At 56.9% G+C, this 17172-nt stretch overlaps 5 protein-coding genes across 5 annotated transcripts; all 5 read right to left on the reverse strand.

The window, feature by feature from the left end:
* Positions 1 to 1469: 1469 nt before the first annotated feature.
* On the reverse strand, positions 1470 to 3911 carry GNI_130640 (putative myosin; the record flags this gene model as incomplete). The annotated part of the gene is made up of 1 exon (XM_011133847.1): positions 1470 to 3911. The coding sequence occupies one exon, from the start codon at positions 3909 to 3911 to the stop codon at positions 1470 to 1472; it is 2442 nt and encodes an 813-aa protein (XP_011132149.1).
* A 450-nt stretch (positions 3912 to 4361) lies between these two features.
* Positions 4362 to 9434, reverse strand: GNI_130650 (putative transmembrane protein; the record flags this gene model as incomplete). The annotated part of the gene is made up of 1 exon (XM_011133848.1): positions 4362 to 9434. The coding sequence occupies one exon, from the start codon at positions 9432 to 9434 to the stop codon at positions 4362 to 4364; it is 5073 nt and encodes a 1690-aa protein (XP_011132150.1).
* A 1057-nt stretch (positions 9435 to 10491) lies between these two features.
* GNI_130660 (hypothetical protein) lies at positions 10492 to 12378 on the reverse strand (the record flags this gene model as incomplete). Its single annotated transcript, XM_011133849.1, has 1 exon — positions 10492 to 12378. One exon carries the CDS (start codon positions 12376 to 12378, stop codon positions 10492 to 10494), a length of 1887 nt encoding a protein of 628 aa, XP_011132151.1.
* Positions 12379 to 12678: 300 nt separating this feature from the next.
* On the reverse strand, positions 12679 to 13961 carry GNI_130670 (hypothetical protein; the record flags this gene model as incomplete). The annotated part of the gene is made up of 3 exons (XM_011133850.1): positions 12679 to 12851; positions 12964 to 13169; positions 13525 to 13961. 3 exons carry the CDS (start codon positions 13959 to 13961, stop codon positions 12679 to 12681), a joined length of 816 nt encoding a protein of 271 aa, XP_011132152.1.
* A 1111-nt stretch (positions 13962 to 15072) lies between these two features.
* GNI_130680 (putative vacuolar sorting ATPase) lies at positions 15073 to 16647 on the reverse strand (the record flags this gene model as incomplete). The annotated part of the gene is made up of 3 exons (XM_011133851.1): positions 15073 to 15603; positions 15692 to 15801; positions 15855 to 16647. 3 exons carry the CDS (start codon positions 16645 to 16647, stop codon positions 15073 to 15075), a joined length of 1434 nt encoding a protein of 477 aa, XP_011132153.1.
* Positions 16648 to 17172: the final 525 nt, after the last annotated feature.

Below are 17172 nucleotides of genomic sequence, written 5' to 3' on the forward strand. Positions count from 1 at the left end.
GGAGGGGAAGGGGGGGGAACGACACCCAAAAGTGAAGACACTTACCGTTGACTCTGGGGACCAGCCTTTGGATCGTTGATCCTAACATTAAAATTAATGCTGAATGAAGAATGAAGGCCCGGCGGCCGGAAAGTAAATGACCCTCCAGAGGACACTTCTTGGGGGCTCCTCCCCGCTTTGTCTGCACTTCTTTGATCACACAGTACTGGTACCAGATACGGCCGAATATGTGACGCGCCAGCCGCCCTGTGGCGCCAGGCAGCCACCGTGTGCGGGTCGCTTTAAAAGTGTGTGCGGACACATTTGAGACGGCGCCGTTAACGCGTTAAATCGCAGTCTACGTTCCCCTGCAAGCTACGCTGCCCCTGGAAGATCTTTTTGTTTAGTCTGTCTCAGGCGAATGATGATGGCAGCGACTCGGACTTTTCACAGGAAGACGTGGACGGAGTGGAGGACTTCGCTGGTTCGCCCGAGGTTGGCTCACCCGAACAGGCTGTTCCCGCAAGTAACATTTCGGACACGGATTCCGGAGAGGACGTGGCGGAGAAGCTGGTCGAGCAGGTGGCGGCACTTACTCGTGCGCGGCGGCAAGACCGACGACTGGAACATCAACGCAGGACGTATGTGGAGCAGCCGACGACCCGGTCCTCCTCGCGGTGGGGCGAATGGTGCTGGCGGCTGACCTTCGGCAAGTGCGGCGGGGGAGTACGGAGCAAGCGCTTGGTCGTTCCCAAGCACATTGTGTGTGGCGTCTGCCACGGCCTCCTCAACCACGCGGTACAATTGCCCAAGTGCCACCACACGGTGTGCATCGAGTGCGCCATTAACATCGTCCAGTGTCCAAATTGTCTCACGAGCCTTAAGGGCGAAGCGGCTGATCTCGCCGACCTTAGCATCCCAGAGTCCACTTGGAAAAAAATAGAACGTGACAAATTCAACTACTGTGAGAAGGCTAGGAAATATAGACTCATGACCTAGCAATTCCCCGCCACTCCCACCACCACCACTGAGACTGAGAGGAAGGTGAGCTGACCGGAAGGAAGGACCTCTTCTAACGAGTTATTCAGCACCATGACTTTCGCTATCATGACTTGCGGCTCCTTAGAGCCGCCGCCAAAAATCGGGTCATGTATAAGCCATATAGCACATTGGACCAACTGGGATCTCACAACTGGGATCTCAACATAAGTGAACAATGCTACCCTTGGTGGGCAAAGTATTGAGGTATTGAACGGTCAGTTCAGGTCTAGACCACTGAGCTAGTTACGTCTGGATAGTTTGCGCTACGTAGGTTGTTTGGACTAGCCCCAGTACATTTGTGTAAGTCCCAGTACATTTGTGTAAGTCCCAGTACATTTACGTAAGCACGGTCATCAAGCACATTGATTGGTCTGTACGGTCATCTGTTTGTCTGTATGGTAGTTGTAGCGTCTGTATGGTAGTCGTATCGATGTGGAGTCGGCAGTTGTTTATTTTCGTACAAGATTTGCTCTGATGTGGGCTTGGACCCTGACGATGGAGGGTGTGAGAGTTTTGATGAGTTGTCTGGTAGAGTATGCCTTGTACATGGCCTCTAGTAGTGCGGTAAGTGGCTCCCATGCGGCCATGAGTTCCCTTTGTCTTTGAGTGAGAGCCTTTGTGGCTTCATGTTTGAGGAAGATCATGGTATGTCCGATTTGGAATTCTTGAGGCTTGAGACCGGATCCTTCTAGCAATTGGGTGGCAGCTGTCTTAGGATCGAGTGATTTGTTTTCGGTGATACCTAAATCAAGGAACTTGAATTGCTTGATGAAATCTTCGAAAGGTCTTCTATAGCTATAGCCGAGATTTCTGAGTTGTAGTGCTTCCAGAATGGAAAGTGCATGGAGCTGAATTAGGACTTTGGCTGAAGTGAATTTGAGTGCCTGTTTTTCCTCATTGGGTTTCAGACATCGAATGAAGTGAGGCTCAGTCGAGCGAATGAGTTCCATGAGCTTCGTCAGTTGTCCCAGGAACACCGAACTAATCAGTTGACTCTTACCGATCTTACCCTTGGTAATGGTGACATCTTTGAACAATGCTGCCGTGACATGTGAGCTACTTTTCTGCATGACCTCCACAAGTTCCGCTTTGAGCATATCTTTGTTCTTCGCAATGAAGCCGGTACTATTGTATTGAATATCACCAATGGTGTGTGTAATGATGAAATTAATGTCCGATGAGATCTTCGCTTTAGCAAAGTGTTTGTTGCTACTCAGGGCACCCGCTGCACCTGCCAAGAACTTCTTATCATCACCACCAGGAGCGAGACATGTGTCTTCTAAATACGAAATCACAGAAGACTTCTTGTTCGTCAAACAATCAATTATCGGGGCATTCGTCGTCCATACTAGATCCGCCGTATTAATACCTTCAGAACGATACAATTTCTGTTCCTTATCAAACACCACATCAACGAAATCCTTCTGCAACATTTCGTTGGTGATGTTAATGAACAATTGCTCAAGCGAGTTATTCTGGAATACTTCGAACCCGAAAATATCCAGCATACCCAAGAACTTATCGAAGCCCGAAGGTGGCTCGATATTAGAGTTCAATTTGCGAATGATCCAATTAAACAACTCGTTGTAAACGGCTTTGGCCATTGACAGCTTCAAAATCTCTGTGTCCGCCGCATTGTAGACACCCTTGATCTCTTGACCTTGTGCTTGCGTGATCTTGGTTACAAGGGCAATAGTAGCGTCCTGCGCGCTGATTCCGAGTAGGTCGCACACGGTCTGGAACTCGGCCGGGTTCGCAATAGTGGCTGCGTCCGGCACACCGTTTTTGTTTTCACCCTTGATCGTCACGTTCCCCAGCATCATAATCGCCGACACACAGCGGATGATACCGTTAATGTCCTCCTCCGTGGCGCCCATGCTATGCAGCGATTCATTCACCTCCTTCCAGTCCTGAACATCGTCCCACCCGGGCACGTCCAGGCACTTTGCGTTCACGAACTTGTACTGAGTCGGTCCCAGAATCTTGAACTTAGACTTCTGGTCACCCGTTAGCCCCTTCAGGAGCTGGTAGAATATGTGGTATGACCGCTCCTGGTCGTCTTGGGTCACCACTCGACTTACCTCGAGCAAGAAATTTCGCACGCTACCGAACTCGATACCGCCACCTGGGGCTACCGCAAGTTGCATGAAGCGACCGAAACGGGAACTGTTGTTATTTCGGATCGTCTTGGCGTTCCCGAACGCTTCCAACACGGGGTTACCGGCCAGCACAGCCTTTTGCACCTTGAGGTCAATCTTACCGGATTTGGCGGCTGCAAAGTAACGCATAATTTGCTTGGTGGCTTCCGTCTTGCCAGCACCCGACTCGCCAGAAACAATGATGGTTTGAGACTTGTTGATGCCGTGTAGGTTCTCCAAAGCTTCTCGCGCAACGGAGAAGACATGAGGGGGTAACTTGGCCGCGTCACCCGTGTCGCGATACTTTTTAATAACCTCGTCGGTGGCATTGCCCAGATCTTTAAAGGGGTTGATAGCCAGCAACAACGGGTCGGCCGTGGTGTAGATCTGCTTCTTCAGGAAACGAGTACGAATGAAATCCACCACCGCCGCCACATTTGTGTGCGGAATCATACCGATGTCCGGAAATGACAATGGGTCGATATTCTGGTTTGTATTGTACACGCTAGACTGTGGCGCATCAAACGCACGGTTCTCTGGATCCTCCGGCTCCACCTGCTTCAACTTAAACGTCTGCGCCGTACTCCCCGGCAACACCAAACACTTCGCAAACATCAAACTTGGGTCCTGTTTCACGCCCGGGGCACAATCACACCACACCTGCAGCCCCTTGAAAATCTGCCCCGACGCGTCTGAGGCCTTCACCTCCGATCCGATCCGAGACAACTTTTTCGCTTCCTTAGCGTCACTCATCCTGCGCTTGTGGGGTTACACATTTCTTCCACATGCACTGCCCACGACGGCCAGACATAGACCATTCCGACACAGACACTCTCGAAACTCACTATGCGCCGGAGGTTCACCACCGGGGGGGGGGGGGGGGGGAGGAATCCACGAGCGGGGAGTTCTATTGTTCGGGCCAAACTACTAAATGGTGTGTGTGTGTTATCACAACTTAAAAAGAGTCCATCGACGTGGAGCCTACGTCAATGTTGTTGATGCCAACGTGAGTGAACCCAGTCTCAAACTTGTGTCTGTCAATGAGGCCAGTGTCATGGCGCCAGCGTCAGTGGCACGTCCTGACCTCAGGACCCGGTCTTGGACCCGGTCTTGGACCCGGTCTCGGGGTAAAGGATCCGGTCTTGGGGTAAAGGATCCGGTCTTGGGGTAAAGGATCCGGTCCAAGATTTTCCTGTGGTCAGATCAGATATTGATGGCGAATTCGAAGTGTTTGAGGGGCAAAAGGTCGCGCGAGCCAGGTCTGTAAAGTTCCTGAAGTTCCATGTACCACTGGAGTGCGAAGATGCTACCGAAGAGGTTGGTCTTTCGCCACTCGAGGTCGTTCTTAATGGCGGAGGTGTCTTCAGCGAAGCGTTGTGCAAACATAGGTGGGGCAGCAAAGAGGGTGAGGGCTCCTTCATTCTGGCGGAGAATGTGGTCCGGTGTGGCGGGGAGGGTAGGGTCTGCTTTCCATTTGCGAATAGCTTCACCAGCACGTGTGCGGGAAACAATGGTCTCTTGGTATTTCTGGAGGACGTGTTTGAGTCCGCGTCTGCTCCAGAGGGTGGCGCCGTTTCCGTGCAGGGTGGAGACGTGGCCGACGAGAGGCATGCACTGTTCGTCCCAGTCGCCGTAGCCGATGTCCAGGTGGCGCTGGCGGCCCTCAAGCAGGTGCTCCTTCACAGAGCGGTGCCACTTGCTCTTGATGATGTCGGCCTGCTGGCCCACAGGCGTCCACTGCAGCTGGATGCTATGCCAGCCGGGGTAGTAGATGTCGGCCTGCGACTTGACTACCGCCAACGAGGCCGGCCAGTAGGGACAAAGCTGCACCCCCATGTCGTCCTCCATAATCAACACTGTGTCGTGGTGCCCTTGATAAGCCTTCTTGATTGCGTCCAGGTGCCCGATTAGGGCCCCCAGCTCGCCTGGAGTCGTCTGATGCTCGCGCCGTAAGTACCCCCACGGGTCGTTCACGAACGCCTCAGGCTCGCCTATGCGGTACTTGTCCAAGACAGCAAACAGATTCGTGCCATTCGTACCACCGACCCGCACCGCCGACGGACCAAAGGTCTCCTCCATGTACCGCCTTCGGTTGCTCTGCTTCTGTAAGTTGATATAGAAGATCGGGAATTCGCCCAAGCCCTTGCACACCTTCGCTGGCGTCTCGCCCGTGTCGAGCACGCGATGTTCGATGTATTCCCGCTCCACAACTGCCGCCTGCATGTCCCGTTCAGGAGCCAGTTCAGCAGAGGCCGCCAGGTTGGCCGCATAAATATCCTCGAGGTCGAAGTCGGGCAGGGCATCCTCCACATCCTCAAATCCGCGTTCGAATCCGCGCTCCGCCCCGAACTCGCCTGGGGTGGCGTCGAGCGCGTCGCCGACCGGGTCGTCAGCAAACTGGAACTCGGCTCCCTCCTCGGCCCAACCACCGTCAGGCTCTTCCCAGGCTTCGCCGCCTTCCAGAAGGTCGCCGTCCACGTAGGCCTCGTCGTCGAACTCCACGTAGCCGTTGAATGACATGAAGCCGTAGTCAAGCACCTCATCGTCTTCGTCGAGGGCGGCGCCGGCGTCGTCAGAGGCGTCATACTCCTCTTCCTCAACGTCAAGATCGTCTTGGAGTTCCCAGAGCGCCGAGACGTCGAGGTCAGTCAGGCCGGCTTCGGCGACGTAGGTCAGAGGCTCGGCCTTGTTGTTGCTGCGGTACAGCGCCTTGAGTTGTTCCTGGGTGCTACTGGGACCCCACTTGAAGAGTTCTATGTCAAGGTTCAGAGGTTGCGGTTGATGCTTAAAGGTGGTGGAATTGCGGTCGAGTGCGATCGGGTTTTCGACCCAAACCTTGCTGGCGCCGTTTGCTTCGTCCAAGACCTGTTCCACGAAGGGTCTCTGCATGTACGTTTCGGAGTGGCCGGGGTGGTCGACGTGGACGGCAGCAGGTGCTTCGGTGTAGCTGTACTTGCGGTCGGGCGTGAGTTCTTCGCGCACGTAAGGTCGTTGGGTGCGGAGGTAGTTGAGGAAGTCGCCCTCGACGTCCTTAAGGCTCAGGGCATGGCTTAGCGGGTGGTCCATAATAGTCTCGTACAGCGGGCCGTTGGGCAGTACGTTTGGCAGATCTAAACGGAGCGCAGTCGGGCGATCGTGCACGGACTTGGTGATGTTGACCCGACGGCCGTCACGTTGTGGTAGGTTCAGTCCCAGTGTCTCCAGCACTTGCGGGTTCGCCAGAATCAGGGCCCGGATCTCGTCCTCGATCGCCAAGTCGCGGACTTGGGGGTTCTTCAACTTGCTCTCTCTCAGATACACAGACGGGTCTTCGTGCGGTTGTCGCAGACTGAACGACGCCGAGGGGTGCAACATTGTGGTGTCCACCATCGTCTCGTCCTCCGCTCGCGACACGAACGGCTTCTCGATCTGCCAGTCCACACCCTCCGCGTCCGTGGCCTGCTTCGCTCGCATGTTCTCCAAGAACCACTGACGCAATGTCTTCGTCAAAGACTCCTGCAGAGCAGAGTTACCGCCCGGAAACAATTTGGAGAAGTCCCACTCAGCGCCTACACTTGGTACCACACCCGGCACCGCTCCCACTCCCGAAACCACTCCCGGAACCACTCCTGGCACCACTCCCGGAACCACTCCGGTCGGAATCATCGACGAAAGGGGGGTAGGCGGCGGCGGAGGCGGGGGAGGCGGCGGCGGGGTGAAGCTGGTCGCCGGCTGCGGCAACACAATCACCGTAGGCGGAGCGGGCGCAGGCGCCTGATAGACGAAGGGTGGCGGTCCGTACTGCGATGCTCCCACCTGTGGCACCCCCAGCTGCGGCAGTCCCAACTGCGGAGCTCCCAACTGCGGCGCACCAACTGCGGATTCGTGCCCACGTGCACGAGAGCGACTCACAGCCGCCGCGCGGTCGGCAGGCAGCGTACGGGGGCGACCCGTCGGGAAAGGACGCCCGGTCGGCGCTTCGGGCAGCGCCCATGGGAAGTCGATGGGGATCGAGTCGATGGGTTCGGCCGGGAGGGAAGGCTCCAGGAAGGGCGATTGCACATACGGCAAGAATTCTTGTTGGCTCAAGTGGGCCTGGCTTGCAGCACCGGTTGACTCGCTAGCGGCAGTTGTGTAACCGCTGGAAGCGGTAGACTCGCTAGCGGTGGTGTGGCCGGCGGAAGCAGTTGGACTGGACAGCTGCGTAGAGGTGGACCACTGGGGTGGTTGAGTAGGCATCGACCATGGGTGGGGTGGCTGAGTAGGCATCGACCAGTAGTGCTGCACGGGGCCGGGGGTGGGCACGGGGCCGAGCGTGGGCACGGGGCCTGGAGTAGGCACGGCGACGGGTGCGGCCGAGGGGCTAGCGATGGGCCAGGCGGTGGGACTGGCGATGGGCCAGGCGGTGGGGAAAGCGGGGGATGAGATCCCGGGGGCGGGTCCGGGTGGAGAATAACCGTAGTAGGCGGGCCGGTCGAGGTGGAACTGGGGCATCTCCCAGGAGGGCATGAAGGCAGAGTAGAAGTAGGGCGGCCGTGGCGGGGGTGGCGGCGGCGGCAGGTTGGCCATTTGATCTAGGTACGGCTGGCGGGGAGGTTCGGGCACGGGCGGCAGTGGAAAGACGGTGACGTCGGTGGTGACCGTGGAGAAAGGCCGGGTGGTCGGGCCGCGGGTATCCAACAGGTCGGCAGCAGCCAGACTGGAGGAGTTTGTCTCGGCGGTGTCTGTGTAAGTCGTGGCGGTCTCCGTAAAGGTCATGGCGGTCTCCGACATTGCGGTTTCCGTCACGTACGTGCTCGTGGACGCGGCGGAGGTCATTCTCTCCATCGGTGGCAGCGTGCCCCGCAGCGGTCTAGACGCTGCTCTTTGGACTGTCGCAGTACTCGGCCTCGGCGTGCTCGTGGCTACACTGGTGTTCTGAGCCACATTGGTGCGAGTGCTGTTGGGAGAAGTGCTTTGGGCAGAAGTGCTTTGGGCAGAAGTGCTTTGGGCAGAAGTGCTTTGGGCGCTGGTTGAGGCCCTTTGGGCGCTGGTCGAGGAGCTCGTGGGCGCTCGGGTGCTCTGGGAGGTGGCAACGCGTTTGGGTTCCACTTGTTTGGTTACGACGTTGAGGTTGCCTTGTGGGTCGTAGGACTCTTCAACGAGTGTCGAGGTCACAGTTGCATTTTCCGGGAACTCAGGGAAGGGCGGGATTTTGAACATGTCCGTTGGGAATAGTTGACTGGGGAAGCGGAAGGCCATGGAGGGGAAGGCGGGCACCCTGAACCAGTCGGCAGGGCTCATGAAGACGGCCTCGGGCGCAGCGTCCTGGAGTCTTGAGGCGTGGTCGCGATTCGTTTGCTGCGTACGATGGTAGTTGCGCGGGACACCGCCTTGCAATAACTCCGCCTCTGGCAACGCGGCCTCCGGCAGGTCGGGCAAGACGATTTCGGGCAACACCACCTCCGGTAGGTCACCTCCGCCAAAGTCGATTCCACCATCGTCGTCGAAAATGTCCTCGTTCGTCCGCCGCACAACCACTATGTTCGCCCGACCTGAAGGTCGACCTGAAGGTCGATCCAAAGACCGATCAGAAGGGTCGCGATCCGCACCCGGTGAGACCGTGATGCCCGGCATATTCACACGCACGCCCGGCCCACCGGCCACACTTGGCAACTCAAAGTTCATCTCCGGTATCTCCACCCGGCCGTCACTCATTCGGCCCTCCCCGCGGCGGTCACCACCCATTCGGGCGTCACCCACACGGCGACCGCGGACTGGACCGTCGACGGTGACCGGACTGCTCACCATGTTGGCCGGAGCCACGGCTTCAGCGGGGGGAACAGTTTCAGAAACGCCGGCGTTGGGAGTCACGCTGACACCGGGAACCACGCCGGCGCTGGGTAAGTTCAAAGCTACGGCTCCGTTGGCGCCGCCGACAGCGACTGCGCCGGCGCTACCGCCGAGGCCGGCACCGAGGGACAGGCCGAAGTCGAATTCTCCACCGGCGCCTGGCCGGAGCCCGATCAGCGAGCTGAGGGTGTCCGAGAGGATGCCGGGCAATCGGTGCAACGGCCGGATCTGGTCCTCCACGACCAAGGGACGGTCCAGGCCTGTGGGACGGTCGAGGGTTGTGGGACGGTCAAGAACCAGGGACTCGACGGCAGCGGCGGCCTCCTCGACCGCCGGCAACAGGTGTTGATGACGGAGTTTTTTGTGGTCGGCATTCAGCAGAGACGTGAGCAAGTTGGGCAGGACATCCAGCACTCCTCCAGTGGCACTCGCGATAACTGCACACAAAATGAATGAGCGCTTCATTGCAGCGCTCCTGCAGAAAACGTCATCGATAGCCGCACACAACTGCGCATTTGGGACAACGGGAAAATGAACTCCTTTCGTCTCCACCCGTCCTGGTCGTCGCGGAGCCGGGCAGCCCGTCCAGGGACACTCTCTTCTCCACACACACTCACAGAAAGGCTGCTCCATCGCACAAGACTTAAACTGTCTACAGAGACAAGCCCAATACACCGAACCGGTCGAGCCGTCCGTTCTACCTACACTTGAACAGACAATACCGCCGTCCTCAAGGTAGTGCTACCTGGTGCTTCGGGAGGTAGATCTGGGGCACGGACAGACGTTGGAGTGGATGGGTGGAGTAACATTTCGAACTCATCCTGGACATGCAAATGTGTCTGGCGGAGTACCAAGTGTGCGTGTGAATCAGGTGTCCGAGAGGGGCGCAAAGATGAGTAGTAGGCCAACGGGGGGAACCAACTTTCTGAGCCCCGTCGCCGATCCAACACGGCTCATCCAGGCCAGAACATCCGCGCACACAATTCTTACCGTGTGCGCACACAATCCTTACCGTGTGCGCACACGATCCTTGCCGTGTGCGCACACGATCCTTGCCGTGTGCGCACACGATCCTTGCCGTGTGCGCACAGAATCATCACCGTGCGCGCGTCGTGCTTCTGAGAGTTACCTTCTTGCCCATCCCTTGGTCGTGATTGCTGTTTCTCCCACGAAGTTCAGCATCACGGATTCTAGCGATCAAAAAGCTGCGGGGTGGTAGGAACGTCGTACCACGGCCTGCGCATGGCTACCACAGCAGACCTGGGGGCTGATTGCTGGGGGAGGGGAACATTGCTAACTACGGGGGAAGGTAAAGGGTGCATCCTTCGTGAAAATTCCTTCAGCAAAGGGGAACATTCCTTCTGCTAAAGCCAACATTCCTTCTTTTAGGGTGAACATTTCTCCAACGTTCACAGTCCTGCTCACACTTCTCCACTCTCCTTTAATGTTGTTGTTTCTCTATTCAGCGCAATCCTGTAATGATCGAACACATTTCTCCTCTATCCAGCGCCTCGTTCTTGGCTTAAGTTTTGCGTTTGTGCGTGGGTTTAACTCGGAGGGCAAAGCGGTGGTTCGGGTACAGATGTCCTCGGGCGGCCCAGTTGAACTGTTCCATGGCATCGATGAGCCACTTGGTGGCGCTGAGTGTGCTCTGTAAATGTCTCTGTTGGTGCGGTGGAGGTGTGCCGAGTTCTTGTTCGACAGCTGCGGCTGCAGCGGCCGCATTGCGACGTAGTACTCGCGCACGCCGGGCATACTCTTCGTTGTCTGTCTGGTCCAGGACCGAACGGATGGGCGACCCATCCTCCGCCAGCCGCGTCGTGAATAACACGGGCGTCGCCAACAGACTGCGACCCTCGCCCTCAGCCTCGCGGAAAAACATCAAGTCCGTCACGCACCGGAACCCCGGCGTGCACCGCCACTTCTGAGGAACGTGCGCCGGACTCAGCCATCCACGCAACTCCGCGTCAGACACTACCGACTCCAATCCCTGCGACCCCTGGTTCGACTCCAATCTCTGCCCCGACTCTCCCTTTTGCTCCACTTCATTCTTCTGGTTTGGTTCCGCATTCTGTTCCATTTCCGAGTCATAGCCGGAGAGGAACCGGCGGCCGGCTCGGCGTGGGGCAAAGACGAGACCGCCCAGCTCCGTCGCGTTCATGAAGGGCATCGCCACGAACGGGTTTAGCAATGCTGGGGCCTCCACGCGCCAGTTCGGAGGAAAGACCGGACCCCCGCCCAAAGTCAGCGGCAGGTCCAGCGGCGAGGCCGGCGGCGATGGCGGGGCTGGGGCCTTCCAGCTGCGCGCCGCCGCGTTTGGGTCGAGCGTTCGATTCCGTGCAGCACCCGACGCCGCCCGAGCGTTCTCTTCCGCGGACTTGGCCACGACTAAAGGCGCTGCCTCCGGTTTGGCGGCAACGGGCTGCGGTTTAACGGCGGGCTGCGGGAACTTGATGGCGGCCTTGACCTCAGCCTTCGTCTTAATGTTAGCATCTGCCTTCGGTTCAGGCTTCGGTTCAGGCTTCGGGGCGGTGGCTACCATATGTCGGTGTTGATGGTAGGGTACGGCGTGTTTCTGGAGCATGAATCTGAGTCCTGCTCTGCTCCAAAGAGTGAGGCCAGCGCCTACACCATGTTTGAAGGGCGTGGTGAGAGGTATGCCAAGGTCTGCGGACCAGTGTCCCCAAGAGGAGACGATTTGTTTGCGTCGTGAGTTATAGTCGGACCCGAGATTTTGGAAAGTTTGTTTCCACCACTGGGCCTGTAGCCAGTCCCAGGCGGCGGCGCCGGCGCTGAATTGGAGCCGGAGTGAGTGCCAGCCAGGGTGTGTGCGGTCTGCATGACGTTTGACTTGGCGCAGATCCGCGGGCCAGAGCGGACAGAGACTGACGCCCAGATCGTCTTCGGCTATGAGAGCGGCCTCGTGGCCAGCCAGCCAGGCACGCTTCATCGCGTCCAGATGGCTGATGGTACAGCCCAACTCGCCCGGCATCGCCCCAAAATACCGCAGCGCCGACTTGACGGGAGCTTGCACAAACGACCGCCGCACACGTCGCTCCTCTTCCTCCGATCGCTGCAGCCGCTGTACCTGATACCCTGCCTCTTCGTACTCGCCGTATGACTGATCATCACTCCTGGAACCGGAGTTGGAGCCGGAACCGGAGTTGGAGCCAAAGTTGGAGCCAGAATTGGAATCGTCTTGATCGCGGCCAAAGCCGTGATCGTGACCAGAACCGTCATGGTCAGAGTCGCTGGAATTAGGCGGGCTCACAGCCCAAGCGGGTTCTAGGGGGATTTCGAGACGATCCCAAAGTGTGCGGCCATCCAGACCCAGAACGCCTTGAACTCGTTCGATGCCGTCACCAAACACACGTTCCATATATTCCCAACGTACCGGCTTGCTGTCCATGTTCACCACATACATGGGAAACGCCTCCAGTCCACGACAAACGTGTGAAGGCGAACCGCGCGTTGTATTCCATGACATTCCCCCAACCCCCGCCACCGACGGAAATGACAATGCACCTACACTCCGCTCCAAATCCTCAACAGACAACCCCAACACCAACCATCGACTAACCACCCAACACCCGATTAATGACAGTCGCATCTCCGACTTGGGACTCACCAAAGAAAAGTCGCCGGGGCGGGACACGGCGTGGGGACACGGCGTGGGGACACGGCGTGGGCGACGGGACAGGGGGATGGTTCATTGCGAGGTCGACGAGCCGTAGGCACAGTTCTTGATCTCGACTAATGCCTGTATCGGAGCCGAGACTGTCCGCAACTGCGACGTCTTCGGTAGACCCCGGATCTGGTGCAGATCCTGGCTAAACAGAAAACCGCTCGGCGTTCGAGGCAGTAAGTCGTCTATCGGATCTCCTGCACAGTCACCCATTACCTAGGCCAAGGCTGGGGGGGAGGGGGGCAAGTGAGGGTTTCGGAATGGGCGGGGGTGGGGGGCAAGTCAGGGCTGCGGGATGGTCGGGGTTACGGTGCTTGGCCTTGGTTATAACCGGGCTGTCGTCTGAGGTAAGTACCGGGTCCTGTAGGAGCGCGCGCTCCGCCAGAATTATCTTCTGCAGCAAGGGACCGAACCATAACCTGTCGATGTAGTCCATGACACGTTTGCACAACGTCCGAGGGAACAGAATTATCGTCTCCCAGTCGTCGGTCTTCGCCTCATCCGTGCGAATACGACTAAAGATACGTAGCGATACAACCAAGTGGCCTGCAACCCACTCGAGTGCCCTGCAACCCACTCGAGTGCCCTGCAACCCACTCGGGGGTCCTGCAACCCACTCGGGGTCCTGCCCCCCCCCCCGTCGTAACCGAGAGTGGCACCCCTTACTAGTGATGGAAGATGATCTGCTGTACCATATCGCTTTTGAGCACAAAGATGAATGGGCTACAGGGCGACTGAATCATGTCTTCGACAAAGGAGAAGATGACCGGGTCATTGAGTAGATGTGTCCACTGATATACGGTGATGACGCTACAAGTAGGGAAGTGTGACGTGCCGTTCACCTGGTCCCTCCCCTTCGCTGTTGCTCACAATTTGGGTGAGAAGTTATCGTCGCCTGCTTCAGCAATCATGGTGAGCATGTCGCTGATGTCTACGAGACCTTTGGGCTTGCCTGTTTTAAAGATATCTCTGAAGAGCGAAGTGAGCATGTCATTGGGACTAATCTTGCGCAGGTCGTATTCCATCTTGAGCAGAACTCGGCCGCTATCCAGTTCGAAGTCGTCGCGTAAATATTCGTCCATGCGCCCGGTGTACTCGCGGTTCGCCTTATGCCACACGTCCAGCCGGGCCACGACTCGGTCCCAGAGTTCCTGCGTCGTGGACGAACGCGGCCTCCTCACTACCGCCCTCGACGGCGGCTTAGCTACGCGCCGCCTCTTCACCATTACACGACGCTGCTCACTGCTACTGGAGGAATCCTCACTCTGTACATCACTACTCGCTGGCGTCTCATCAAACAGGTCCATAACCCTCCCCCGGCCAGATTTTTACCACACGCGTGTGCTTATTCCCGAAACCCCCAACCCGAAACCCCATGCACACCCTTCCCCGCCCCGCCCCTTGGGTCCCCGCCCCGTCCCTTGGGTCCCCGCCCCGTCCCATGTTGCCCTCGAATCCTATATTCGTTCCCAAGCATGGCAGATGATGTGTTTCAGCTACACTAAAAACGCCTCTCTGCTCTGCGGTGGGCAAGAGAGGGCCGCTATCACCAGCAGCACTGTACAAAACAACCGAGCCCCCACAGCGGTTGCTCGGCAGTGGTTAAACCGTCTGATTCCCGTCGCTAATCTTGTTTCGTAGTTTCCGTACAGAGTCATTCAGTACAGAGTCATTCAGCATCTAGGGTGCTGTAAATGTATTGAGTAGAGGTATTGACTAGAGTAGAGGGATTCACTAATTAGAAGCACTTCTTCAACACGTGGACTTGCCCCCCTTGGGAGTTGTTCCCTTCACTTCGTTGATCCCCCCCCGTTTGGGGAGTACCCCCCCCCGTCTTTAGAAGTATTGATTCTGGCCGATAGTGTTAGCGTATTCACCATTTGAATAGGTCGATGACATGTAGCTGCAACCCTCTAGACCGAGTCGTTCTACACAGTCTAAAAGGTCTCCTGTAGCGCAGCGACGTAGACATAAAGTTTGACACCATTGATCCATTACTCGAGACGACCCGAAAATCTTGCTTCCAAACTTCAGCGCCATGTGACCACTTCGACACGTGCTTGAACCGGATACAACAACAGACATCAAGAGCCACGTGTTGTAACCAAGCATTATCTAACACACGAAAATACTACACAAAAATATGACCACCATCTTTGCTCCCCGTCAGCGTAATAGGCGTTGACAGGACTAAGGGCTAAGCAACAATCGACCTGTTGATTGAAGGGTAATTGATTGAAGGGTGATTGATTGAAGGGTGGTTGACAACTATGACTGCGGACTAACTAACTGACTAACTATTCAGATGTCTGGTTGATCAGACACCCCTGTCCAGATGCCTGTCTGGTTGGTTGATCAGACACCGTCTCCTACCCAGCCAGCGACCGTCTCCTGATGAGTTTCTTGAGCTGAGTTTCTTTAGCTGAGAAAGAGAGTAGTTCTTTCCCAGTTTTCGAATTTGGCGATGTCATCGTCAGAGACAGCTCTTTTGACTTTGCTGAGTGCCTTGAACACGTCTGCCCATTGGACAGGAGGTAGTTCCATATCTTTTTCGTCGAGGTGGTTGAAGGCAAGTGGGATGGCGGTTTCTTCAAGACGGGTGCCGTCTTTGCAGTCGCAGTCGGGCCAACGGCAGCGGATAGCGGGATCCGCGAGTGGGTAGAATTTCTGACGTCCATCGCTGCCGAGTATACTCTTGAAGTGTCTAGCGTTGAACGCCGTCCGGTAGGGCTCCGTCGTTGCATCACTGCATACAATCGCGATATCCGAGGCGCTCAATCCCTCCGAACGACGAGCCAGTTCCTCAAAATCGCCACTGCCCAACAAATGTCGCTCCTGCTTCAACCCAGCCATAAACAGATCACGCCTTGCATCCAAGTCCGGCAATCCCACGTACACACGTTTCTGAAACCGCCGCAGACACGCACTGTCCAAGTCCCAAGGAATGTTCTACAAACAAATTGCCACACACACACGTGTTGTCACACACACACGTGTTGTCACACACACGTGTTGTCACCCGAACGCTGGTACTTACCGTAGCACCTAATACAAGTACGAGTTTGTCGCTCTTCTCGAGCTGGTTCATCTGAATTAGGAACTGAGTCTTCACTCGTCGAATGCTGTCGGGTTCTCGATCCGCTCGCGCTAGAAACAAGAGTATATGTCTCCGAAAAGAGCGGGAAGGTGGGGGAGGTTACTGCTGCAGACGCTGTCGATTTCATCGATGAAGATGATGCAGGGTGCGTTATCCTGTGCAAGTTCGAAGAGAGCCTTGACGTACTTCTCGCTTTCGCCTTGCCACTGCGACATGAGGTCAGCAGAGGAGACAGCGAGGAACTTGGCTTGAAATTCATTTGCTACGGCCTGTGCGAGTAGTGTCTTGCCGGTACCGGGCGGTCCGTAAAGGAGGACACAAGTCCAGTGTTGCCGAAGTTTGGAAAAGCGTAGGGGGAATTCAATGCTTTCGCGGATGGCTTGTTTAGCCTCATCGAGTCCGACGACATCATCCAGACGGACGTCCGTTTTTGACTTGTCGAAGAGTGCCGACAGATTCTGCTTTCGCGCATCAATACGTGTATCGGTGCCTCCGCTTCCACCTGACGGCGAACAACCCCCACCAGTTCCCGTACCACCAAGTCCGTTCACATTCCCCCTCCACCCGTTCCTGTGGGACCCTCCCAGTGCGGCGCCGAAACTGTCAGGCGCAATTGGTGTTGTCGGCTGAGTGGACAAGACGGGGCCGGGCGACCCACCAACCTGTCGCTTTCTACTGACCACTTGAGTCAGCACACGGATGCGTTCGTGCACAAGGTCCGCTCGTTGATCAAGCATTTCGAGAATTCGGATGCTCTTTTGCGAGATTCGCAATTGCTGGATATAGTCCGCAGCCCGCCGATAGTAACTTAGTGCCTTTTCATGTTCCTTCTCGTTGTCTAACGTCACGGCTTTCTGCCAACATCCCGACATCCGGTCAAACACCCTACCGGACATTTTCCCGAACGAAATAATGCCAACTTCGAATATCAATGTCCCCGGCCCGAATCCTACCAACGGCCCGGCCGCTATATCCGCCGAACAAGAACACAAGATCGCCTCAGAACTAAAGGTCGACCTGCGTCGCCGCAAAGCCTCAAACGACCCACCCGTCGTCAACCGCCGCGTGCACCACCGCCACCGCCGAAACCACGGTTCGACGCCCGGCGATGGCACGCCCGGCACTGACCGAGCCGCCGACCACAGGATAGCGGACCACAGGATAACCGGCGACCACAGGACGACTGGAGACCACAGGATAACCGGCGACCACAGGACGACTGGAGACCACAGGACGGCGGAGCACAGGACGACCGGCGACCACAGGACGGCGGAGCACAGGACGACCGGCGACCACAGAACAGCGGAGCACAGGCCGGCTGCCGACCACAGAGTGGACCACAGAGTTGGAGACCGCGTGAGTACTGGCGACCGCGTCGGGACGGGTCCCGACCGCGCCGGAACGGGTTGCAACCGAGTGGC

This window comes from Gregarina niphandrodes (genome assembly GCF_000223845.1).
Source record: "Gregarina niphandrodes unplaced genomic scaffold scaffold00033, whole genome shotgun sequence".
In the NCBI taxonomy this organism is placed as follows: Eukaryota; Apicomplexa; class Conoidasida; order Eugregarinorida; family Gregarinidae; genus Gregarina; species Gregarina niphandrodes.